The sequence below is a fragment of the Lissotriton helveticus genome, chromosome 5_1 (genome assembly GCF_964261635.1).
Source record: "Lissotriton helveticus chromosome 5_1, aLisHel1.1, whole genome shotgun sequence".
Classification (NCBI taxonomy): Eukaryota; Metazoa; Chordata; class Amphibia; order Caudata; family Salamandridae; genus Lissotriton; species Lissotriton helveticus.
In genome coordinates this window covers 367,798,114-367,824,447 of record NC_136065.1, presented here as the reverse complement: position 1 = coordinate 367,824,447, position 26,334 = coordinate 367,798,114, and the positions used below count along the sequence as shown (strand labels likewise).

General features: G+C 49.6%; 1 protein-coding gene across 6 annotated transcripts in view; it reads right to left on the bottom strand.

The window, feature by feature from the left end:
* Positions 1 to 4,508: 4,508 nt before the first annotated feature.
* The window catches only part of LOC144754565 (uncharacterized), a 431,150-nt gene continuing 409,324 nt past the window's right edge, over positions 4,509 to 26,334 (bottom strand). For 4 of the 6 annotated variants that reach the window (XM_078642501.1, XM_078642499.1, XM_078642502.1 and 1 more), the window contains 3 exons: positions 25,459 to 25,779; positions 15,695 to 15,810; positions 4,509 to 5,928 (listed from right to left, as the gene is read on the bottom strand). In XM_078642501.1, the coding sequence (XP_078498627.1) occupies positions 5,156 to 5,928; positions 15,695 to 15,810; positions 25,459 to 25,586 (1,017 nt within the window). In that variant the 5' untranslated portion in view covers positions 25,587 to 25,779 and the 3' untranslated portion in view covers positions 4,509 to 5,155. The remainder of the gene's footprint in view (positions 5,929 to 15,694; positions 15,811 to 25,458; positions 25,780 to 26,334) is intronic. The other 2 variants (XR_013594746.1, XM_078642503.1) reach the window with 2 other exon arrangements.

Genomic DNA, 26,334 nt, shown 5'->3' with positions numbered 1-26,334 from the left:
TAAATACGCGCAGGAACTACAGGGAAACATCTCCTCACGGTCGAATCTCTGGCGAAGCGTGCAGATTCATCAAGCGCGCGCTCCACCTGGATTCGGCTGCACCGGAGGACCATGAACTAGACCGCTGACCTCTGCCCACAAGCAGCGGCCATCTTGGAGTTCCGATATCGTATTCTATCGGACCAGGATCTCCCAACTGGTCTCAAATCCTTGTGTTGATGCTTTCGGTGCTGAATCAGAGCCACCTGTGGTCCTAGGGTCCTGACACCAGGCCCTGACGGGGTACCTGTCGATTTTTATAAATTCAAAATGGATCTATGGGCCCCAATATTGCTCAGGGTACTAGAAGCTACGGGAAAAGTTGGTCTTTTGGATTCTTGGTCAGAATCCATTTTGGTTCCGGTTTTTAAAAAGGACGATCGCAATAGTCCATCGTGCTATCGTCCCATTTCATTACTGGACTTGTTGGGAAAAGTTGTGGGCCGCATTTTGTTAGAACGCCTTCAGTACTGGACGGAAGATAATAACATCATATCTGACCTCCAGTACGGATTTAGCGGAGGCCTTGGTACCATCGAGCAGGTCCTTAACCTTACGCTACTCAGGAGTAAATATGTGGATGTGAAGGGTGGAAGATTACACATGGCCTACGTAGATCTTACTGCAGCATTCGACTGCGTAGGTCATACAAAACTTTGGGATATTTTAACAGTAATGGGTGTTGAGCCTCTGTTGGTTAACTATCTGCGTGAAATCTATTCCAATGCGACTGCCAGAGTGAGATTTGGCTTGGGGGGTCAATTAACCGCATCCTTTAGGGTTGAGCGGGGAGTAAGACAGGGCTGTGTCCTGCCCCCTTCCTTTTTACTCTCTATACAAATGGCCTGGAACTAGCCATGTTGGAAGGGTGCCAGGACCTACCACTAGTCCAGAATCGTACGATCCCCGCTCTCCTATACGCGGACGACGCAGTCATCATTGCCGGTACTCCCCTTGAACTACAACGCTCACTAAATCAGTGCTGCTTAGGCACTGATAGGCCAGACACGGTTGCATTCTATGAATCTGCCCAATCCTTGCAAATGTAAGACTCCTACACGTCTTCCGCATTGTTCAAAACTCTCACCTTAAGGACACACTAGGATTGCAACATTGTTGTACGCATCCAACTGAATTTCCAGTGCACGACTCGAACGATTTTTAAATTCGCGTTAGTCTCCATGACAACCCATTGTCAATGAGTGCGCACGGCTTGGTAAAACTGACTATACAATGCTTATTTTTCAAACCAAACGCATCCGTCTCAATACGATTCCATGGACTATGCGTTGCCTCGGACCATGGCTGTAAGACGCATCTACTCAGAGGTCACCCGCGTTTCAATCAATGGCTAGGCCATGCGCACGGCTCGGTCCAGAACTGCACGACGCGTCACTGTAGGAGTCACCCCCGTCGGGTCACATTGCATACGCGTCCAACATGCAGGGACCGAGCCGTGAGCACGCATTGGCCATTGGCATCAATGTGATCCGATGCGGGTGACTGCAATGCATACGCATCATGCAGTCAATGGACAAGGTGTGAGCACTACTCGGTCCATGTATGTACGGTGCGTCTGCATACAAGTCACCTGCGTCGGATCACATTGGTGTGATTTGCAGACGGTTTACACACAGATTTCATTCCCATGGCCACACCTTCAACACCCCAGCATGTCCCACACTGCATCACATGGCATGTAAGGCTGCATCACCTGTGTGTATGGGGGGGCCAACATTACTATTCTTTAGTGGCACTTAGGTCAAGCCACTCCCAGGCTGGGCAGGGGTTCATGGGGACAGATCACGTTAGGTGTGGTGCACCTCACAAATGTAATTTAACAGTGTTGGCATATGGACAGTCCCAGTTTGGAGATGTGTATGACCTGTCACATACACCATGAGTACAGGTTTGCATGCCATGTACGTCACAGCCAGACCCATGGCCACAATCATGATGTACCCACACAGTCTGTGTGCATGTTGTGTCTCTGATGTTTATGGTTCTATGTGCCTAATGAGAGACAGGGTCCACCATGTGCCTTGTGCTTCCAGAAGTCATGCTGTGTGCGTGTCTGAGTGACCTCCATGTATGGCTTGCAGGGATGACAGGGGCCATTGACTGTGGGAATCATGATTGGTTGTGGGATGTCCATGATACGCCATGTCATTCCAGTGCACATGTGGCAATACACGGACCATGGCTATCTCCCTGACATGGAGTTGTGATGCCTGTGAAACATCAGTCCTCACTTGTCACTGTGTTGTGTGTTTTGAACGTGACAGCAGTCCATATGTACTGTGCCACAGCCCAATGATTTGCCATTGCACCCCAAGGAACATATGTACACATGTGTCATCGATATGTGAGATAATGGACATGAAGGTGACATATGTGTACATAACCAACAGCACACACCTCAGTTACTTGTGTATTGCTATGATGTGTCATGTGATGTTTTGCAAGGTGAGTGCCACATGGGTAGCTGAAATTATAATGTTACTTTACCCATCTCTGTACTGCAGGGCGCCAGCAGTCCATAGACCGTTCCCTGACCTCTAGTCCATGGTGGAACGCGACAGCATCCGACGTTACCGCTTCACCAGGAGTCTGATCGATGAGTTGGTGGAGCAGTTGGCGCATCATCTGGTATCTGGCCGCACATACCCTACTGCACTGACACCAAAGGTGAAGGTGATGGCAGCCCTGCACTTCTTTGCCACCGGTACCTATCAACATACTGTGGCTAGTGTTGGTGGTATGTCACAGACTATGTTCAGCCGTGTGCTTCGAGATGTATTGGAGAGGATGTTGCTTCACCTAGACTCCTACATCAAGTTTCCTAGATCGGGTGAACTCGCAGAGATTAAGGGTGCATTTTATGGACTGGGGAGGATGCCAGACGTGATAGGCTCAATTGATGGCACACATGTGGGCCCTGATACCACCACGGGCACAGGAACAGACATACCGCAACCAGAAACATTTCCACTCTATCAATGCTCTGGTTGTATGTCTGGGGGACAAGGTGATTACACATGTGTGTGTACGTTTCCCTGGTTCGGCGCACAATGCGTACATTTTGAAGAGGAGTCGCATACCGTTGATGATGTCACAGATGCCAAACCAGCGTGCCTGGCTTGTTGGTGTGTACTGTTCACCATTGTGTGTGTCTTGCAATTTTGTCTCACACCCTCTTACAATCCTCATCTAATGTGTGATTATTTGTATGTAGGTGACTCTGGATACCCCAACATGCCGTAGTTGCTGACACCCCTGAGGAACCCTGTGACAGCATCCGAGATATGCTACAATGAGGCACATGGCAGATTCAGGCGAGTCATTGAGCGTACCTTTGGGCTCCTGAAGAGCCGCTTTCGCTGCCTGAACAAGACCGGAGGTGCCCTCCCATATGACCCTGATAAGGTGTGCAAGATCATCATCGTCTGCTACATGCTCCACAACATGGCTGTGCAGAAGAAGGTGCAACGTCTGCTGCATGCTCCACAACATGGCTGTGCGGAAGAAGGTGCCTCTCATCCTGGATGACGATGACCAACATCCACCACCTGTGGAGGATCCTGGCCTGGGCCAAGAGGCCAGTGATGATGATGAGGAGGGTGACGTCCGCACACAGCTCATCAACAACTTCTTCAGCTGAATGTGAGTTCATAGGGGTTGTCATGTCAATGTCCTGAGTTAGCCTGTGATGTGTTTGTGCAGCTCGGTTGCTGATAGAGTTTGTCCGTGTGGTACTTGACTGGATGCGTGCAGTGATGTGGCCTGTCAGATGGTCTGTAGTCCACAATGGTGTTGTAATGCTGAATTGTTACTGTGTAGGTCTCTTGTGACATGTTTATTGCATTTCCATCCTGTTCTGGTGTGCTCCTGACTGTGTCTCATTTCTGTCACTCCCAAGGTACTTTGGCAGTCGATTGGTCAAGTCTGACACGACAACCAGAATCCAATGCCAGGGTAAGACTTCTCGTATGCCATCATGTGATGTGCCTGACACCCCTGAAGTGCCATTTGATGACACTTGGTGACGTGTGCCCACTGTCATGTGGACTCCCCTTGATACTGTTGTGTAATAAACTTGTTTCTGATTTGTAATGAACCTGTGCTTCATTTAGTTATGTGTGTCTCCTGTCTTCACACATCTGACTGACATTTGGTTACCTCACCTGTGGGTTTGTTAGCAGTGACTGTGGAAAGGTGTGGTGTCTGTGCATTCCACCGTATACCTTGCAAACATCTTTGTAGTCAATGTGTTACATGTCCATGGTGAGTATGTATTGTGGTGCACTATTAGTGTGTCTCCCTCATAGGTGTCACATCAACATGAGTCACATTACAGTAATGACATTTCTGTAGTAGTCGGCATGCACTGTGTACTTTGGCATTTCATCATCTCCATGACACATACCAAGTTTTAATCACAACATAGGCAAGTACAGTGTAATAGTGAGTTATTTTTTTCAAATTTCCTTTATTCAGTTTTCAAAGATTAGAAAAGCCATAAAAGTACATTTAGAAATACATAAAAACAATGGTTAAGACTGCATCATAGTAGAATTACAGGAGTTAAAAAACATTGACAACCAAACCAGCGAATAAAGTGCTAAAGTGCAATCCCACATTAAAACGCTGTCTAAAAACTGGTTATAAAGGGTGGAAGGGTACAAAGTGTGCTTGGATGATCTTTACAAAGCAAAGCTTACTCTAAGTTTGACTTATATCTGACACAAAACTTAAGAAACCGAGCAATGGTTTTTGCGAAGCATTCTTCCTCCAAAAATTGCAAGACAAGGAAGGCTGGGCGACACCTACGAAAACCCCACATTTTTTATATAATAGTGAGTTTATTTACATACATGTGTGGAGATAGTGCTGTACACGAGGTTTAGAATCCAAAGTTCACAGATGAGTCAGAAGTATTGGTAGATGAAATGTCCAGAGTGAAGTCCCCATTCATCTTCTACATTAGTACAACATGGACCCTCCATGTCATGTTGGGGACTTGTGTCATATGGAACAAGGTGAACGCTTAGCACACAAAGACCAATATCCAAAACAAGTTCTGGGGTCCTGGGGGATTTGCTGGGACAACTGTGGCTCACTTGTCCTCCTTCGGACGACCCCTATTCTTCTTCTTCTGGGGGGGATCCTCAGGTACAGGTGGCAACGTTGGATCGGACTCTAAACCAGATTCAGCCTCCCTCCCTGTGGCATTTGCTGATGTTGTTGCAAGAGATGTTGTGGGCACACAGGGAGGTGTGGACATATTGCTGCTGTTCTGGCGGAGACAAGTCAATATGTCACTTAGCACACCAGTAACTTTGTCCCACTTGGCCTCCATGCATGCATGATGGCCAGCTTGCTCCTGTTGCAGGTCCTTGAGGACCCCCACTACCTGGCTGAATCCTCCAGTGCTATCCTGGTACACATCTATGATGCGTACCAGTTGAGAATCATCAGGCAGTCCAGGCCCCTCTGCTGACCGTGACCTCTGCCTAACATCACTCCCACCACCCCTAGACACATGGGCTGTACCTCTGGTGGCAGGCACAGTTGACCTGGGTCCCCCTTGGGTGTTGCTACTGGTGTCATCGTTCGTAGCTTCCTGGGTGGCCGGTGGCCCTGTGCTGTTAGTACTTGGTGTCCTAGGTCTGGCGGTGGGCTTGAGTCTGTGGCCAGATGTTGTTGGCGTGGCAGCAGGGGCTGCAGTTGTCTGTGATGGTGGGGCTGCCTGATGACTCACACCGGAGGTGCCAGGTTGATCTTTGTCATCCGAAGAGGACAGAGCCAGATCCAAACCAGAGAGCTGATCCTCCAACAGAGACTGGGCCAGGGACTCCTCTTCACTTGCTGCTGTATCCCCAGTAGCACCTGTGTTTGGATGAGAGAGACATTGTCAGTTATGTTGCTACTGACATCAATGGTTAACTTATGTATATTGCAACAGGGAGGGAGGGAGAGGTACTGATACATTCACCTTGCAATGGGTAGTACCAACAATGAAGGAAGGGGCAAGGTATCACTCATCCTGTGCAGCCATGGTATGTACATGATTTCACTCCTTAGTCTATTCCCTCCTATACGTCTACAGGAATGGGCAGGTGCTTCTTGGTTTGCCGCCTCAGTGCACTGTTGCAGCATTTAATTTGGATCACCATAACTGCATATATGATGTGCCTCCACCTGGACATAGACTGGCTGCTTTCCCAGTACTGTCTAGAGGAGATATTAGCTCTAGGATCACATGGGGCTGCAACATGTTCACCGACAGTGACCCACTCTGGTGCGGTGGATGAGTAGCTGGATCTACACACGCAACACCTTTGTTTGTAACTTCATACATCATTTCATTTCAATAGCTTTATTCGACAGATTAGTCATAAAAGCACAATATACATACAAACATACAGAGTAAAAACATAAATAATCCAGACCTAAAAACATTTTAAGGGGGGGGCGTGGCCAAGATGGCGGCGGAGTAGGACGTGTTGCTAGTCCCCTCCGGCGCCCGGCCCTACGTAGCATTGTCCAGCGGCGGCCCCAGTAGTCTCCCTGGGCTGTGTATAGTTCCGGAGCCCTCCCGCAGTGCGGGCCGGCAGTGGAGCGACTTTCGCGGCTTTCCGAGCTGGGGGTAGTGAGCCCAGAGACGGCGGCGGTGCCCGGGACCTGAGCGCCGCCGCAAGCTGGGGAGACGAACTGCGGCGGGAGGCGTTCTAGTGCCGCTCGGCAGCCGGTGGCGAGCAGAGGCGCCATGACGGTGCTTCAAGGAGCCGTGCAGTGACGGGGAGACGCCTGCTTAACGCCGGGACCTTGAGCCCCGGGAGGGGGCGGGGCCTGTACCCGCGGACTACTGGTGCAGAGACGCGGCCGACGGACTACTTGAGGCCGGGGATTGCGGCCTGGTCCGGGAGGCGGTCGGCGCTGCTCTCGGGTCCCGGCCCTTGGCACAGAGGCCCGGACTATGATTTAAAGTTGGGCGACCTCGAGGAATAAAGACTCGGCCCCCACAGTGCGGTGTAGCGGCGGACGAGGAGTGGAGCGCTACGAGACCCCTGCTTAGGTCCGGAGGTACTGGGTCAGCTTGCTGGGGTCTGGGGAGAGGCACACCTGTACCGGGCGCCAATGTTCCCTCTAATTTTTTTCCTCTGTGTGCGGCAGTGGAGGGTCTCTGTGCGCTGCAACCATGGCTATGTGCGCCAGGAACCAAACCGCGCGTGTCTGCGGCGCCAAATGGCACTCCAAAATTTGTCTTTAAAAAGCTAAAAGATAGTGCATTTTCACACATACAGCGCCACAATAAGGGTCTTAAGGGCAGTTTGCAATATTGGATAAGCACGCCATGACATGAACTGGTTACACTAGCAAGTACACTTCAAGTTTAGAAAAGCACAAGACTTCAATGGTGGTACCATCATTAGATTTTAATAAATATTCTTAACTGGAGCACAGTTCATTGGGTGGGGAAATGCTGCGAGCCTATACAATATCATATACACAAGAAGGTAGAGGACTGTTCAGACACGTCAAGTGGCGTCACTAGATGGGTGACAGGGTTGCTTCTCACGGCGATCCTTGCCATTTTTCCAGTGCTGATAAACTCGGTCTAGGTCAACTTTCCCGTTCAGGAGGTAGGCCTTTGTCCTCATCAGCATGTCCAAATGCTTCTGCTCTAGTCTATTCCTCAATTTGCTCTTGATAGTATTCATGAGGCTGAATCCTCGTTCACAGTCTGCACTAGATGCTTGAAATGTTGCGCAGACATCAACAAGCTGAGACACGACACTATACAGAGAAAGGAATGTTGCATTTCATTCATTTCACGCAGAGCCCTCCCTGCCCCTGTCTACTGTCCTTAAAGTCGAATTCCTTCAATAATCTCCCTGCCCACGTCCAGACAAGTCCTGCCCTGGAGACCCTGTGTCTATTCAGTGCGCTTTATGCCCCAGTGTTTCATTCGTGCCCCCCGCACCCCCCCAGGCCTCTCTTCCTCCCATGTGCATTCGCTGCCCTCCCTGTACCATGATGCATGAGGGCGCTCCTGTCCCACCCCCCAGCTGCTCGCCCTGCCTCATCTACATACAGTACCATCCCTGCCTCCAAGTGCACTACCCTGTCCACTCACCAATGTCCGTTTGATGCCATCCCTGCCCCAGGTCCATTCACTAATCACTATATACTTATAAAACGCAATTCATGGAAATCTTAAATGTGCTTAAACAGTCAGTGCGCTTTATGTCTCTCTCTTCAGGTCTCTCTTCCTCTCCTATACCGAAAACCAAATGCTGCCAGAGAGGCTCCTCACCCGATATGAGCACTCCCGCCTCCCGCCGTGGTAAATACATTCTCCTCCCGCCTCCCGCCTCGGTAAATACATTCTCCTTCCGCCTCCCTGTCCATTCACTGCCCTTCATGTCCCTGGTCCATTCACTACCCTCCTGTCCCTGCCCCAAGTCCATTCACTGCCCTTCCTGCCCCACGTCCATTCACTGCCCTCGCTGCACAGCAAATTCAAAGTAGCATTTGTGAATGATGAAAGTAGCTTGGAAGGGTGGACTGGAAGGATCTTGTGTGTTATGTGTGACCAACAAGAGAAAGGGAGAACATTCAGGTCAAAAGCTGATTTTGTGATGAATGAACAAATTGGTAATAAATTCGGGTTGCATACACCATTATTTCGCAAAGTATATTTTACTGACACTGACCTGATGTTGTGTTACTACACAAAGACAACAATCCGGTTGATTATCTCGGGGAGTCTAATAACACCATGGAGATTATATCCTCTACCACTAAGTTTGAGGGGAGAAAGATTGACGGTAAAATGTATGTGGCAGTCAACCTATTTTAGTTTTAGCTTGGCGTTACAGGCAGAAACAAACCTCCGTGTTTAAATTTGCCAAAAGCCTGAAACCAGGAGAAAGTGGTGCGCACTCGTGGCGGCAGCACCTTCAAAATGACTTGTACGATGGCATCGGTCTATGAATCTCCGTGCCCCAAGTCCATTCACTGCCCTCGCTGCCCCAGGTCCATTCACTGCCCTCTCCTATACCGAAATACAAATGCTGCCAGAGAGGCTCCTCACCCGATAACAGCATTCCCGCCTCCCGCCTCCCGCCGTGGAGAATACATTCGCCTCCCGCTTCCCGCCTCCCGCCGTGGTGAATACATTCGCCTCCCGCCATGGTAAATACATTCCCCTCCCGCCTCCCGCCGTAGTAAATACATTCGCCTCCCGCCTCCCGCCTCCCGCCTCCCGCCTCGGTAAATACATTCTCCTTACCTGCAACTTCTCACGCCCGCACCGCCGCCAACCGCCGCCACCACCACTGGAAATGTGCTGCATGACATGGTCGCGCCGCTCGCTTTCTAAAAGCGGCGGGCGGCGCGAATCTCTTGCGACGGCCTGTGTGCGCGCTCCACGATAGGTGGTGCGCGCTGACGTCATTGAAGGTGCGCGCGCGCGCGGCCTAGAGGGAACACTGCCGGGCGCCCCAACTGGAGTGAGACTGGCACGCCGATCGGCCAGGGGACCAAAAGGGAGACGCTGTGGCTGATTGGTGAGGTGGTGAGACCCCTGGCAGATGGTCTACCTGGCAGCTGGGACCCCAGGAGACGTGCCGGTCCGGTGGGCAGCTTGCGGGGCCGCGGTCGGGCCTAGAGGCGGTCCTGCGGGACGTAGAGGGAGAGCACTGATTGGACCTCGGGGCCGGTGGGCCTAGCTGCGCTGCGCCATCGGGCGGGCCTGTTCTCTCTGCACCGCCGCACGCCTCTCTCCTGGCGCCCGTTCCGGGGTGTTGGACCCCCGGGGACTAAAGGCCTGAGCCGTCTGGTTCTTCTTAGCCATTGGGGTGCCGAAGGGCGACTGGAGGCCTTGAGCAAAATTCCGGCCTGGTCCTAGAGGCGGGCTCCTGCAAGCTCCGCTCCCCTGAGTGACGCTCTTTCGCTTTGCTGCTGGCGAAGAACTGGAACAGCGATGGCCTCTAACCAACGCAAGGTCAAAGCTGGCAAGGAGGGGACGACTAAGACTTCCCAGGCTCCGGCCTCCCCAGGCCCTAGTGCATCTCCGAGGAGGTCTGATGATGAGGCTCCGGCTACTAAGGCCTTCATGAAGGAACTCTTCACCTCCATCAAAGACGATATATCAGAGCTCCGAGCCCAGCTGACTTCGGATCTCCGCGAGGTACGGAGGGATGTCGACGGGCTTGGGGAAAGAGTGGCCACTCTGGAAGATCACGACCTCAGTATGGCCAATGATGTCCACTTGCTGCAACAGGACGTGCTCCGTCTCGTGGAACAGAACATAGATCTGCAGGCCCACGCTGAAGACCTGGAGAATCGTTCCCGCCGGAACAACATTCGCATTCGAGCGGTTCCGTGGGATGGTGAAGCAGGAGACCTCCGGGAGTATGTGCAGGCGCTCTTTCTTCAGATTTTAGACGAGGAGGACTTGCGAGAAATCAGGATGGATCGGGTGCACAGAGTGGGGCTGCCCAGGCGGAATGGGGGTCCTCATCCTGACATACTGGTGTGTGTACACGATTTTCAAGTCAAGGAACGAATCCTGAGGAAGGCTCGTTACATTCCCTCCCTGCAATTCCGGGACCATCGCCCTCAGCTTTACCAGGACTTGGCGGTGACGACGCTCCAGAAGAGGCGCGAGTTTCGTCCGGTCACTGCCTATCTCCGGGAACACAACATCTCCTACTCCTGGGGCCACCCCTTCCGTATCGTCTTCCGATGGCAGAATAGGTTGGCACAGATTCGATCTCTCCGGGAGGCGAAGGAGCTTCTGGGGATGGAGGACGAGGCCCCTGCACCCGACCGTCGCAGCCCCTCGCCACGGAGAAGACGCCGTTCCTCGTCTTGGCACAGGGTGGGCCCGGACATGAACCGCAGGAGGCCCGACCGCACAACTAGCCTACAGGAGCGTGGGAGTGCTGTGGCTTCTGTGGCCTCCGCCACGCTTACGTCGTCACAACAAAGCTCTGGGGCGGCCTGACCTTCGGGCAGCTTGCCTGGGTGCCGGAGGGGCACGCACACTCAGGTGACCGGGTTATGAATGTACTTTTCGAGAAGACACCCCGATCTTCGGCCTTGGGAGATCCGTTCTTGGGTCCCCGTCTACGCCCCCTGAGAGGTCTCGTTCAGGGTATGCTGACTTCAGGATTCTATTTGTTTGTATCATGGGTTGTTGGGGAGTTGGGGGAGGGGCGGGGGTGGGGGGGGCAGGGGGGTGGTTGGGTGGGGGGGGGTGTTTGGGGGGGGGTGGTGGTGGTGACGACGAATGGATGATTGTTCTCGTAAGGGACTGTTTGCAGGCTCTGTGCTATTAGTCCTGGGTGGCGTCGGTCATTCCGTGCTGTACCTTGGGGTCCTGTTATCGACCTGGGAGCGGAGATTGGTCTGGGAGGGACCAGTCCCGGGGTGAGCTGGGAGGAGCGCCTGAAGTGCGAGAGAACTGGGGAAGTGTGTTCTGGGGAGTTGGGGAACTCATGGATCTAGCTACTGTGGAGCAGGGGGACTTGATGTGTCTGCATGCCTCTTAGCGTGGGCACTTGGAATGTGAAGGGCCTTAACTCCCTGCAGAAACGCCAAAAGCTATGGAAATATCTGCTGGATCATCACCTAGATGTCGTGGGTCTCCAGGAAACCCATCTAGCCCGTAGGGATGAGCTCCGGCTCCGACATAAGCAGTATCCCCTCATATATAGGTCTTCCGCTCCTACTAAACACAGGGGGGTGGCTCTTTTATTTAGGACTTCCATCCAATTCCAGCCTGTGGGGGTGAGTAGTGACAAAGACGGCAGGTGGTTGATGGTCAAGGGGGTGCTTCTTGGACGCCTGTGTACATTTGTGGTTGTATATGTGCCTAATGCCCAGCAAAATCACTTTTTCCAGGACCTATTGGATAAGATGGGAGGCTTCGTAGAGGGTCATCTAGTGGTCATGGGGGACTTTAATATGGTGTGGGATCAGGCCTTAGATAGCTCCCGCGCCCAGAGGACAGACTCTGGTGTTTTCTCCGCCGCGACTAAAGACAAGATGGAGGAGTTGGGACTCATAGATGGCTGGCGTGTAGTACACACACAGACTAGGGACTATACGTTTTTCTCCCATGTACATCACACCTATTCCCGCATAGACTATTTTTTTTGAGCCAGGCCCTCAGGGGAGATGTCTGCGATTCTAAGATTTTCCCGCTCTCTGTCTCGGATCATAGCCTGTTGGTGCTCCAGCTCCAGTGGTCAGTGAGGGGGGACGGCTATCGGAAGTGGTACTTCCCGGCGGCGCTTGTGCGGGATGATACCTCCTTACCTCCTGTAAGGAACTAAGGAAAGCCATTAGGGAGTTCTTGACGCTCAACCCGAGCTCAGACACCTCTGTGTTTAACACTTGGGATGCCTGTAAGGCCTCTTTGAGGGGCACTTGCATAGGACTTAATGCGGCTCTTAATCGCTTGCGTAGGATGGAATGGGAGAATTTGGAAGCTGAACTTGAGGGACTGGAGCAGGCCCACAAGCTGAACCCCTCTCGCTCGACACTTAGACCACTGTCGGCTGTTAGATGGAAGCTGAAGGCGCACTACAATAACCGCTCTGAGCTTACCCTTCTTCGACTGCGTCGAGGATCGTACGCTCAGGGGAACAAAGTGGGCCGTCATTTGGCTCGCCAGCTTCGTGAGAAGAGAGAGAAGGAATATATAGGGGGGATCCGGGACTCGGGAGGCTCGATACATCATCGGGACGGTGACAAGGCGGATATCTTTGGGCGATTCTATGCGGCGCTTTATAAAGGTGACTCGCTTGACCCGGGAGCGCAGGAGGCTTTTTTGTCGGGCCTCCCCCTCCCGCAGGTTTCTATTGGAAGTAATGAACAACTAACGGCTCCCTTTACTAGGGAAGAGGTGCTCGAGGCGATCAAGGCCTTGAAACCCAATAAAGCCCCTGGCCCAGATGGGTATACCGCCTACTTCTACCAGTCGTTTGCTTCTGAGCTTGTCGACTGCCTGGTCTCTCTTTTCAATGGAATGGCTGCTGCTGGGGAGACCTCTGGCACTATGGCCGAGGCCTTGATTACCGTGATCCCCAAACAGGGGAAGGATCTCTCCAGCTGTGCCTCGTACCGTCCTATAGCCCTGTTGAATGTGGATGCCAAGTTGTACTCCTCTATCATCGCCCGCAGGTTGCAAGATTTGATGCCGGCCATTATACACCCGGATCAATCCGGTTTCATTAAGGGGCGACAGACCCATGACAACTTGCGGAGGGTGTTACACCTGATAGAGAAGGCCTCCAGATTCCGCATTCCGGCTGTACTGGTGGGTCTAGATGCAGAAAAGGCGTTCGACCGGGTCGACTGGGGATTCCTGTTTCGCACTCTATCCGCCTTTGGCGTTTCGCGCCAATTCATCAAGATGGTTCAGGCGAATTATAATCGACCCACCTCGAGGGTGCTGATCAACGGCCATCGGTCGGCTAGTTTCCCTCACTCCAGAGGTACGAGACAGGGGTGCCCCCTTTCCCCTCTCCTCTTTGCCTTGAGTATCGAACCCCTGGCGCTGGCGATCCGGGAGAATGACCGGATCAAGGGCCTACCCTTCACGGGGGAACAGCACAAAATATCCCTTTTTGCGGACGACGTCCTGTTATCCTTAGGAGATCCCACTCAATCCCTACCTCCTGTCCACGAGGAGCTCTCCCGGTTTGAGGCAGTGGCAGGCTTCAGGGTCAACTTCGCTAAATCGCATATCTTGAACCTGACCTTGCCCCCTGCGGAAGTGGACCGGGTGCGCTTATTGACGACCCTATCTTGGGCTCCCGGCTCTCTGATGTATCTAGGGGTGCACCTAACACCTACTGTAGGTTCCCTATTTGCGGCTAACTTCCCCCCCCTGCTGGCTTCGGTGCGAAGCGATCTGGACCGGTGGAAGCCAAAATTCCTCTTGTGGCTCGGCAGGATCCATGCTCTTAAAATGGTCCTCCTCCCTAAATTTCTATATCTTTTTCAAGCCCTCCCTATACCTGTGGACATGGATTTTTTCCGCCGATTACGGATGATGATGTTGAAATTTGTTTGGCAGGGTGGCCGGGCTCGGATACCCTTTACGACGCTTCGCCGGCCGAGGGGGGAGGGAGGGGTTGGGCTCCCGGACATGCTTCTATACTATAAGGCGGCACAGTTGCGGGTGATAGTGGAATGGTCCCAGCAGCTCTCAGAGAAGCACTGGCTGCATATGGACAGGGCAGTGGCGGGGAGGTCGATTTGGGATTTGATTTGGAAACCCAAAGCAGACCGACCGAAGAATGCTTACGTTAGCACTCCCACCAGCACAGTTCTGAAGGTGTGGGACACGGTCGCCTGCGACGATCGCTGGACCACATTTCCGTCCCCCTTCACCCCCATCCACTTCAATCCGGCCTTTCCGCCGGCCTTACAGGAGGGACCCTATCGGCAGTGGCGTGAAGGTGGATGTCGAGCACTTACGCACTTGTTTCATGGGAGCGTTCCCCTCACATTCCACAACTGCATGCGAGATTATGGACTTCCGATCACGGAGCGCTTTCACCATGCCCAGCTTCATCACTGGGCGACCTCGGCGGGAGTTCGCGAGGCTGCTACTCGGCCGCTTTCCCCTTTCGAGTCCTTCCTGCTTCGCACGTCTGCGATGCGGGGGGCAATCTCCTTCTTATATGGCCTGCTTCTGAACACTGCGGTCGCCCCGCGCCCTCGATACATGGAGCGTTGGGAGGTTCTCCTGGACCGAGACATCTCTGATACAGAATGGAAGCACCTCTGGAAGGATATAGCGGCGCATAACCACTCCGTGCGCCTTAGGGAAGCCCATTTGAAAACCATGTATGATTGGTATTGGTATCCGTCCAGACTCCATCGCATCTTCCCTACATCTTCGGATAGATGCTGGAGGGGTTGTGGCCTACTGGGAGACTTTCACCATATTTGGTGGGATTGCCCAATCATTCACCCCTTCTGGACGGAGATACTCTCCCACATCAAGGAGATATTGGGATACCCGATCTCAGACTCAGTGGCCCATGTGCTACTGGGTCTCCGGGATCCAATGTTGGAGCACCAGACTAAGGCAGACAAACGTATTCAATGGCTATGCCTAGGGGCGGCTAAGCTCACATTGGCGGCGGCATGGAAGAAACCACACGCCCCGGCTGTATCACTGTGGCACTCCAGGCTGTGGGGACTTTTGAGCATGGAGAGAATGGCGGACATCTTTTTGGGCGACTTTAAGAATTTCCTTTTTCGTTGGGGTCCACTAGTCCGCTTTTTGTCATCTGGACTACCGTCTGCGGTATGCCCGCCCACGCTACGTGCACTACACTTGTTCCAAGTATGAACGGAATGCATGACTTCGCAGCTTGCTACGTTGTGAGAGTGTTTATGTCGTCACCACTGGGGGTGGGTGGGGGGTGGGAGGGAAACCAGTTGGGGTTTGGTTTATGTTCCTTGTTGCGACCCTGTTTAGCCCCCGGGGACTCAGGACTTCTATAGCATCTGGTGCCCATCTTCTACCGCCCTCGGACAGTTTGCTGTGAACATTTGAGACGGCATTAGCATTATGGCTGAACTTCATTAGCTGGGGCCTCTACCATTATTGGTCACTCACTGCTTTTATTTCCAATGCGTATTACATTCCCCTGTGTGGGATTTGTGGCGGAGTTGTCGCCTATTTCCTTTCTTTGTTCCCCTTCTTTCCCTTCCTCCTCTTTCTTTTCTGGAACACTTTGAATACAATAAAAAAACATGTTTTACAAAAAAAAACAAAAAACATTTTAAAAGGTATTAAACATCCAATATCTATCGAATGAGAATGATAAATAACAATATCATAAAAATCCCATAAAAGTCCGTACAAAAAATACAACATAAGGCATTCACATTTCATAATACTAGTTAATTATTAATCATTTGGTGTGACAATCAACAGCAATACAAGGGGCCTGTGACAATGCCATAGATCGAATACACCAGGTCCAACCCAAAAACTTGGCCATAGCTATTGACAATAGTAGCGATGGATCTGATGAAAGAACTCGACGTGCCTCCTCATACCTTCTAAAGCCTAACAACTTGCAAATAGGTATAATCCACTTTGCACGAGGTTTCTTATATAATGGACCAAAAAACAACAGGTGGCTGATCGTCTCTCGCCTATCTTGGCACCCCGGACAGCCAGTCTCGGAGAGCCCTGCCCATTTGCTAGTAAATTCCCTAACTGGCAGGGTACCAACTCTCAGCTGAAAATACAGCTTTCTATCCAATGGTTTCTCAATGGCGTCCCAGTAGGACTCAAGGGCCGGCATTGACTTAAATTCTAGAAACCGGCCAGTTAGATGCTTTATTGAGCCACTAGAGCATACAGAAACCCGTAACATTTCCCAATACAACTCCTTCAAGATCTTCTTTGAAGGGAAAATAGCATTGGAGGGGTCATTCCATAATTCACTCAGCCCCAGATTCTCTAGCAGCAATCTGATCTCTGTTAGCCATTTCACCTTGTGGAAACGGTCACTTTCCATTATGTTCTTGATGTCCAATGCATAGTGAAATAATTCGGCCATGCTCCACAATCGCCGCTAATATAAAAGGGGGCGTAGTTTCACTAGGTCCGATACAGCTTTCCTCACCAAATCGAGCAGCAGCGGGAAGATTGGTGTGCTTTTAGGGACACTTGTGACCTTACGTAAAAATGAATTTTCAGCCACCGATAAGGTAGAGACATTCGTAAACCCCCATCGCTCAGCTCCATACAAACATGAGCTTAGAACCTTCATGCTATAAATCTCCAGCCAGGGACTAATTGGTTTCGAGAGGGAGGTCTTAAATTTGGCTGCCAGGATCCCAGCCTGTTGTTTGTGCTTTAACGTGGCCACATCAATTTGATTTGACCACTTCATATCAGCCTGCAACGTGACCCCCAAATACGTAAAAGCATCCACTTTTTCGAGAGGCACTTTATCCATAAATAACTTCCCCCGGAATGATCTGTGTTCATTAAAAGACATGAACTTTGTCTTTGACATGTTGATTATTAGGCCCCGAGTTGAACAGAATTCCTCAAACCTGGCCAAGGCTTTTTGCAGGCCACTAGGCATTTATGCTAGGATTAGAGTGTCGTCCGCAAACATGAGGATCGGTACGTGCACACCGGCCAGCAGGGGAGCATCAGTGGGTACTTCAGAGAGGAAGTCGGCCACACCGTTAACGAAGAGCGAGAACAGGGTCCGTGCAAACACACAACCCTGTCGCACTCCCCTGTCCACGGCAAATGACTCAGTGACCTCCCCCCTGGACCCCCACCGAACACGTGCATGGTTACCCTCATGTAGGCGGACGATCAGGGATAGCAATTCTGAGGACAACCCCATCTCTCTTAGTACACACCACAGCCTGTAGCGAGGCACCAGATCTAAGGCTGCCTTCAAGTCCACAAATACCGCGTATAATGCCCCCTTCCCCAAAGTGACTGTCTTCCAATAGATATTAATAAAACGGAAGACCTGGTCAATGGTGCTTGTGAGGGGTCTAAAGCCAGCCTGCAGGGGGGTAAGAATATTCTCGTCATCCATCCAGGACTGGAGTTTATGTAGGATCAGTCTCCCCATGATCTTTTGGATGGAGTCAATAAGACTGATTGGCCTATAGTTTCCTGCTACAGCTTTGTCACTCTTCTTGAAAAATGGAATTATCTCGGCCCCCTTCCAGGATGCCGGAATAGGGGCACCACAGGCAATTGCATTTGCTAGATGATGAATAAACAACCGCCAGGAAGACCTGTAGCTTATAAAAACATCTGCAGGGATGCTATCGGCTCCTGGAGCACGACCTGGTGTGATGGTATCTAGTGCCCTATTCACATCTGGTAATGTAAATGTCCCACTAGTATAAAATGAATGGCCAGGCGGGAAAATGGACTGCTCGTCAACTAAGGAAGCATACTGAGGTTTAAAATATTCGACCCATAGGTGATGGGCAACATGGTTTTGCGGGGGGGTCCGGGCACCCACCCCTATCCCACTTAAACACATCCCAGAATAGTTTAGGATTCCGGGACTCACACGCTTCCTTGAGATCTCGCCACCTAGCTTGATCACAAAGTTTTTTGGCTTCCCTAACCACATTCCGGTAAGAGGCCCGCGCCAACCTTACTCCCTCAGGATCGCCTACACCTATAGCTACTCCTAGAGCCCTCCGAGAGTGACGGCAGTTAGAGTTAAATCATCCTTTAGATTTCTTTTTGCTACTTTTCTTAGGTTTGGTAGTCTTACTAAAATTGACTTTAGGTGGTCAAAGAGCGTGGTATGGGTCTCAGTTATGTGAGGCAACAAGGCCTGGCTTCCCTCACTACTACTCCATGCTTCCAATACCCTATCTACCTAGGACTATTTCTTGGCGCTGTACAATCTCACCCCATTTAAGGTGGCGAGTGTTGTTGGACAACACCAGGTCATTATCCCTTTCCTCCGTCCTAATAAGTGGGGCTTCGCCAAACAACCCAACCATAGTAGCTATGAGAGGATCATGATCACTTTCGGGGCGTTTCACTACCACCATGACCCCCAAGTTCTGCCACAGTGACAAGCTCACCAATAAATAATCGATAGATGCTCCGTCCATCAACACCCCCTTTTGTACCGCTTTGTTCGCCATAAGTTTGGCAGGGTATGCTCAGACGTGAGTCCCTTGCTCACTTTGCCACTGTCAGTCAGTCAGTCAAAAATAACTTTATTGGGTTTTCACAAACCATAAAGCATATAAAACATATTTCATATAAAAAACTTTTTCAGTTCATAAAAATTCTACTTAGTTCCATTGTGGCACTGAGCCTTCACTCTTTGCCCATTTTTATAAGTAAGCTTTCTACAGCTATCATAAATTTTATCCCCCTGCATATTAAAATGTTTGATGCGGCACCCATCCAACTTGTCGCCGCCTGTCTGCAGGTGCGGATATTTAAATCGTTAAAAACCCTTCTCAGCAGTTTCCTTCTTTCTGATTTCACAGATTCGCAAACACACAGCAGGTGGGTCAGAGTTTCAATGTGATAACCGCATAGACGACATGCCTTTGTTTGCTGCTTATTTTTCCAGGTGGGCACCAAGTCTAATGAACAATGATCGCCAAATCTGTATGCCATGAATCTCCTTTTTAAAGACAATCGGAAATGAGCTGCTAGATAGGGTTGTGGTCTTAGCCGTGTGTAAGAGTTTATTATGACCCGTGCGTGGCGGCGTCTTAGTAATCTCCTTTTATCCTCCACGAAGGATAATGCTTTTGCTTTGTTATTGCAAGCTTTTTTAAATGTGGACTTTTCCATCTTGTTGTTCCAAAGCCCATTGATCTCTAATTCTTCCAGTGCTATCCGCAGTTGGTCCCCCCATGTGTTTGATGTTATTTGCTCTAGTTGTTTTATTTCCAACCAGCATAAGTTGTTCAAAGTTCCCGACTCTGCTGCTCTGAGTTTCCAGCATAGATTTACCATGGTTGCCTTCCTTTGGAATTCCTGATTCTGTAATCCGAATTCCAAGCGAATTTGTGCTGGCGAGGAACCTATAAAAAGATTGAATACTGATTTATAAACCTTGGTTTGTAATTTGTTTAAGATGTTGCTTTCTTGGCCATGCCAGGTTTCCAGGCCGTAGGACAGGGTTGGTAGCAATTGGGCTGCCATGATTTTTAAAAGATGTCCATGTGAAGGGCTTTCCAGTTTCTTGGACATTTGTTTGTAGGCAAATGTTAAGGATTGAGCTTTTGCTGTGATCTCCTTTTTCTGCGCGACCATTGACAGATTTCTTGCCATTCTGATGCCCAAGTATTTATAAACTCTTGTTTCCTCTATTTGACAGTTCTTTGCATACCATTTGTAGTTTCCTTGTCTTGGGCCCGCTAATCTTACCACCTTGGTTTTGGATTTATTCAATTCTAAACCTTGGGTGTCCAGGTAGTCTATCAGTTTGTTTATTGTCCTTTGCAGCCCTATCGGAGTTTGACTTACCAGGACAATATCGTCTGCATACTGTAAGTATTGAACCGGCTCCTTTGCCAGATTCGGAGGGTGTCCATTTATTTGTTCTAAGTGACTGTGCAAATCTGCTAAGTATAAGTTAAATAAGCATGGCGAAAGGACGCAGCCCTGTTTTAGGCCATTTGTTATGTTTATTTTTGAAGAGACTCTTTGTCCGTCCCCAAGTTTAACTGTGGCCCATGTTTCGCTGTATAGTGATTGTATTGCATTTATCAGTGGATGTGGCAATCCCCATGCTTTCAGTTTCTTCCACAAACGGTCCCGCGGCACTCTATCGAAAGCCGCTTTTAGGTCGATGTAGCAAGCCACTAATACTCCCTTTTTCCTTTCAGCTTTTTCCGTAAGAATTGTCAAGGCTGTTAGATTTGTGATGGTGCCCATTCCCCGTCTGAAGCCTGTTTGGAGTTTAGGGATGATGTTGTTTTCCTCTGTCCACTCTTGTAGATGTTCCAAAATGCATGAAGCATAGAGTTTGGCCTCTACATCAATCAGGGCGATCAACCTGTAGTTCCCAGGATCTGTTCTGATGCCGCTCTTGTAAATTGGGTGGAACAGGTTACCGCTCCAGGACTGTGGGATCTTGTTATCTCGGAAAACCTGGTTAAAAAGAGGTGTTAGATATTTTGCCCAAATGTCCAGATCTCGTTTGAACAGGGCATTAGGTAGCCCATTTGGGCCCGCTGCTCCTTCCGCTTTCACATTTTTTATCAGTGTTTTTATGCGTTTAACGGTTGTCAGGGTTTGATCATCTGCTTCCCAACTAAGCTGGATTTTTCCACTTTCAATAGTAGTACTAGTTGACTCGGGGTGAGATTCTTTTTCCTTTTCGTTCAACGACCTTACTGCATCCGCCTTTTCTAATCCTAGATTGGGGTTGTACAATTTGTCAATGTATTCTAACCAAGTGTTTTCACTTATTCCGATGTTATTTTGCTTTCCGTATCCTTTCATTAGTTTATTGATTATACCCCAAAATTCTTTACTGTTTGGTAATTTGCTTTCCCACAGCAGATCTTCCCATAACTTTTCTCTGTATTTCCTTTTTTCCGCTCTACATTCCACCTTATAGTCTTTTCTCATTTTTTGAATCTTTCCGCTGTCTATTTTTTTTCCCATTTTAATTGCTTGCGCTTTTTGTCTCACCTCTTTGGCAATATTTCTTGTTTTGTTTCTCAACTGTGTTGTGTACCATGGCTCTTTAATAGCCCTAGGATTACCTTTGCTTATTGGTTTTGCCGGAAATTTATCCAGGAGTGCTTCACATAGATTTTCCCAGTTACTTAATAGTTGTCCTTCTGGCTCCTCAGTCTTCTCTATGTGTTCATTCACCATGTTCATTATCTCTTCCATGATGTTTCCTCTCCATTTAAGCTTCCGTAAGTTGTATATTTCCGGCCATGCGGCTAATGATGCTACACACTCCTTTTGCTTGGTGTTTAAGTATAATACTGTCTCCTGAGGGAAATGATCGCTCTCAGGTCGCGTTGAGATGCAGAAATTGTCTACCCGGGGCGTTAGCTCTTTACTAATTATCGTATAATCGATAATTGATTGTTTTTTTCCACTGGAAAAGGTGATACCGGCCGGTTGATCTCCCTCCATGTTTCCATTTAGGATGACCAGGCCTAGTTTTTTCAGCTCGTTTCGTATATTTTGATTTTTATTCTTATTCTTATTCGTCTTTCCTCCTATCAGATTATAATTAAAGTCCCCTGATATGATCATATCGTGATATTGGTGTGTGACTTGTAGTGTTTTTATTAAGTTTATTAAGGTTGACAGTTTCTCTTCTTTTTTGTTCTTTGCAGGGTGAATATATATGTTGAGGATTATTAGCTTATCTCCCACTCCTTCTCCTTGTGCAGGGGGATTTTCTTCCACTTTTATTATTTGGATCCAGTTTTCTCCGGAATCCATTTCCTCCGTTTTCCAGTCATTTTCTATTGCAGTATATGTGGACAGACCCCCTCTTGGGTGCCCATACTTGGAGGTTTTTTCCGCCATTATGTGGAATTCTTCGTAACCTTCCAAGTGCATTGGTGAAGTGTTCCAAGTTTCTTGTAGCAATATTACTTTAAAGTTACTTAAATAGGTGAGGGTTTCTTGATCTTGTTGCATTTCTTTAAAACCATGAACGTTCCAGGAGCAGATCATGGTCTTTTTCTCATTTTGATTTACAGCCTTATTGTTTTGTTCCCCCCTTACTGTGCTGTTATCTTCAGGATCGATGTGAGTTCAAGGTGAGGGCTAGCCAGGACCAGTCATGCTTTCCCTCTGACTGGGTGGCTGTTTGCCTATCCATAATAATTTACCGGCTCCCCTGCATGTCTCTTGATTTAGTGACGTACTTCTGGCTCCTTTTAGTACCGTAGAAGAATTTCCCTTTGTTTTCAGAAACGCAGATGCCTCGTCATTTATTAGCGGGTATGGGTATTTAATTAACGGTGGATATGATACTATTATGCCCCAAGTTGCAAAGGTCTCTCTGGTGGAGAAGATCAGTTCCGTTGTCTCAATCGATGCCCATGTTGTTCTACTTACTTCCGAATCCATTTCCATGTTTGATTGGACAAATTCTAATGACAAGAGATCGGACGATGGAATTTCCCTTAATTTTGGAATTTCTCTGTCCACTCTTTGCCACTGGATTCAAGCAAGCCTGGCTGAAGACGGCTGTAATGCCAGAAACCGGTCCTGGGAAGCTTGAGTCCGGTCCAGGGAAGGCATGGCTTGGCAGTTAGGGCTGGACTGTTCCCATGAGGCACAGGGTCAGACTGATTTGCATATGGCCATGTCTGAACTGGGGTGGCAGAGTGGGCTAAAGAATGGTGATGGATTAAACCCAGATCTGTTGACTGGGTGTGAGTGTATGATTGGTTCAGATGCTCCGTCCATCACCACCCCCTTTTGTACCGCTTTGTTCACCATACGTTTGGCAGGGTATGCTCAGACGTGAGTCCCTTGCTCACTTTGCCACTGGATTCAAGCAAGCCTGGCTGAAGACGGCTGTAATGCAAGAAACCGGTCCTAGGAAGCTTGAGTCCGGTCCAGGGAAGGCATGGCGTGGCAGTTCGGGCTGACTTTTCCCATGAGGCACAGGGTCAGACTGATTTGCATATGGTCTTGTCTGAACTGGGGTGGCAGAGTGGGCTAAAGAATGGTGATGGATTATACCCAGTTCTGTTGACTGGGTGTGAGTGTTTGATTGGTTCAGATGCTCCGTTCATCACCACCCCCCTTTTGTACCGCTTTGTTCGCCATACGTTTGGCAGGTTATGCTCAGACGTGAGTCCCTTGCTCACTTTGCCACTGGATTCAAGCAAGCCTGGCTGAAGCCGGCTGTAATGCCAGAAACCGGTCCTAGGAAGCTTGAGTCCGGTCCAGGGAATGCATGGCTTGGCCGTTTGGGCTGGACTGTTCCCATGAGGCACAGGGACAGACTGATTTGCAGATGGCCATGTCTGAACTGGGGTGGCAGAGTGGGCTAAAGGATGGTGATGGATTAAACCCAGATCTGTTGACTGGGTGTGAGTGTATGATTGGTTCAGATGCTCCGTCCATCACCACCCCCTTTTGTACCGAATGTGAAAATAGGCATCCTGCAGATCTATGAAGCACTTCCAGTCTCCTTGATGTAAATGAGGGAAGATCTGGTGCAGAGCAAGCATCTGAAACTTTTCATTTCGGATATATTTGTTCAAGATGCGAAGGTCCAGAATTGGTCTGTACTCCACTGAAGGACCTCTTTTATCGACTAAGAAATATTGAGAGTATATCCTCTGGCGCCTCTGATGAACTGGAACATACTTTATGGTTTTATCCGCAGAAGATTGTTTACTTCCTCGTGTAAAATGGCATGACACAAGCGGAGTCCTCCACTTGGAGGAATCGAAGATGGCTGTGGAGGTACAAGGGGGCGGCAGTGGCCCGCCATGCGGTTCCGCAGTGGGAGAGGAGGCGCTGGGTTTGGACTGCATTTGACTGTCCGCGGCCATGGTTCCAAGGAGGAGCTATGCACCCCTGTCCCCCTTTGGAAGAAGAACAGGAGTTCAGCAGTTTAGCCCTGCTTTTGGAGCTGGGGGATATGCTGCTCCCCAAGTTCCTGCGGCGATGTGCTGGAGGTGCGGAGGCCTGCCAGGCAGTCCCTGGAGTTGGGTAGAGGGCGCTTGGCATGGCGCTGGTCAGCAGTTGACTGATGGCAGACTAGGGCACTGCAGGCTCTGATGCTGGAGGACTGGAACGGCTGGGAGCTGCATGGACCGGGTTGCCTGGGCCAGCAGTGGTGATTCCTGGGGCGAGGGTGGTTTGACGCTGGGCTGTCTTTGCCTGAAGGGGCTTACTACAGAAGGGGGGTGGTCCACAAAGGAATCCAAGTCCACATTAGTTTTCACAGATTTTTGATAGTACTAACACACTCAAGAAAACTCTGGACCTCTTGAGTTTTCGAACAGTAAAGTATTTGAAAGGGGTGATGAGTGTGTTGGACATTACATCTTGGTGTCCTGAAGGGGCCCCTCTATTAGTGCGAGAAGATTTAGTTTTAATGAGATACGATAGTTCTCGCACCTCAGGGGGCTCGTCCATATCGTCCCCCAGTTGTTGGTGCAGCGCTCTGTGCACTCTGTGGAACTGGAAGCGCTGCAGTAAAGGGGGGTTTCTAGAGTGTCCGTGGCTTCTTCCCACATTTTAGCGATGCCATCTGAAAACAGATCTCCCACTTTGCGAATGTCCATCGCCTGTAGCGCTCGTACCACCCCTTTATCTGTGCAGGGGGTCAACAAGACCGCCCAAGCCGTAGGCATTTCAGGAGACTATAACAGCGCCCCCGCTTGCTGATGCAATAAGGAGTGCCAGGCATGTCGCATCGAGTTCGGAGTCTGTAGTCTTTTGAGCATGACTAAATTGTAAGTATAATCTTGGATTGTTTTGCTCCTCTCAACCACTTTCAGTAGGCAAATAAAAGACCATCTGTACTGAATTTAGTAGGGAAAGCAAGGAGCAAATGTAGCGTAATCAAATGGTAGCAGTGGATGGTTTGCCTCTAAAGTGAGGGGAGAGTGAGAAATTCGAGTAAAAGCGGATGAAAATTGGGCTCTGGACTTGGAGTAGACGACAGCGCAGATAACATTCCATACCTTAGGCTTGAGAGGCTGTTCGCAAACCCTCTCCCCCTCCCGGCTGTAATTTTGCAACACAGAATAGAAGCGGAGTCCACTTCCCTTTTCATTGAGAAGGAAAACAAAAGTTATCTTTCCCTACACTGCTCTCAATGAGGGTCCTGCCTCTGTCCCTTATATCATACCCCAAAGGTGTCAGCACGGGTTGACTACCATATAAGTACTCACGTCATAAGGGTCTGATAGCTTAAGGCTATGGAGCTTGCTGTAAGATGTTCCTTCTCCGAAAATGCAAAAGTCTCTCGAATCTGTCCCTGCGCATCACAATAAAAGACAATGTTCAGCCCACAATACATCACATGATAAACTTTTCAATTGCAACATTGTAAATTTCCACAGGAGCATTAGTTTGTTCAGCTCCTCTCCAGTGGCCTTGGGTCTCAGATAGGCCAAACACGAAAGGCTTCCTCCCTTTTCGCTTTCCAGTCTTCTTCAAAGACATTCCGGGTATCTCCGTAATCTAGGAATAACGAGGTTGAATTCCTGCACCTGCAGTAGGACGAGAACATAATATTTTCGAACACAAAAAGGATTCATTTAATTATTTCTTTAGCAACCAAGGAGAAATAAAACTCTAAACAATCTGCAGTGTTGGGCCTACAGTGAAGGCAACTTAAACTACACATAATTACATTGTACAAATATAATTTCATCCTGTACATTATACATACAGGGATAATAAACTTTTCTAAGACATACAAAGTCCTACTTAAATGTGCATACTACATTACAAATACTCATGTGACTCCACAGGAAAGGGACGTCAGCAGGAGGCAAGATGGCCGCTGAAGGTTTGCAGTAAGCAGTCGCATCCCACTCCTCCTCCCCTCCTCAATCCATAGATGAGCGGAGTGTGACCCCCCAGGAGATGAAAGTGGATGCCTGGTCTTTGGGTCAGGAGATACAAGGCAGCAAGGCCAGACGCTGGACAAGCATACTGTGGTGGGGATATACTGGGGATATTATTCAGAAATTATTACTCCGGGCCCAAAGGAAGCTTACGGCTAGACTCGCGCTAGCGAACAAAGTAACCTGCAGTATTCC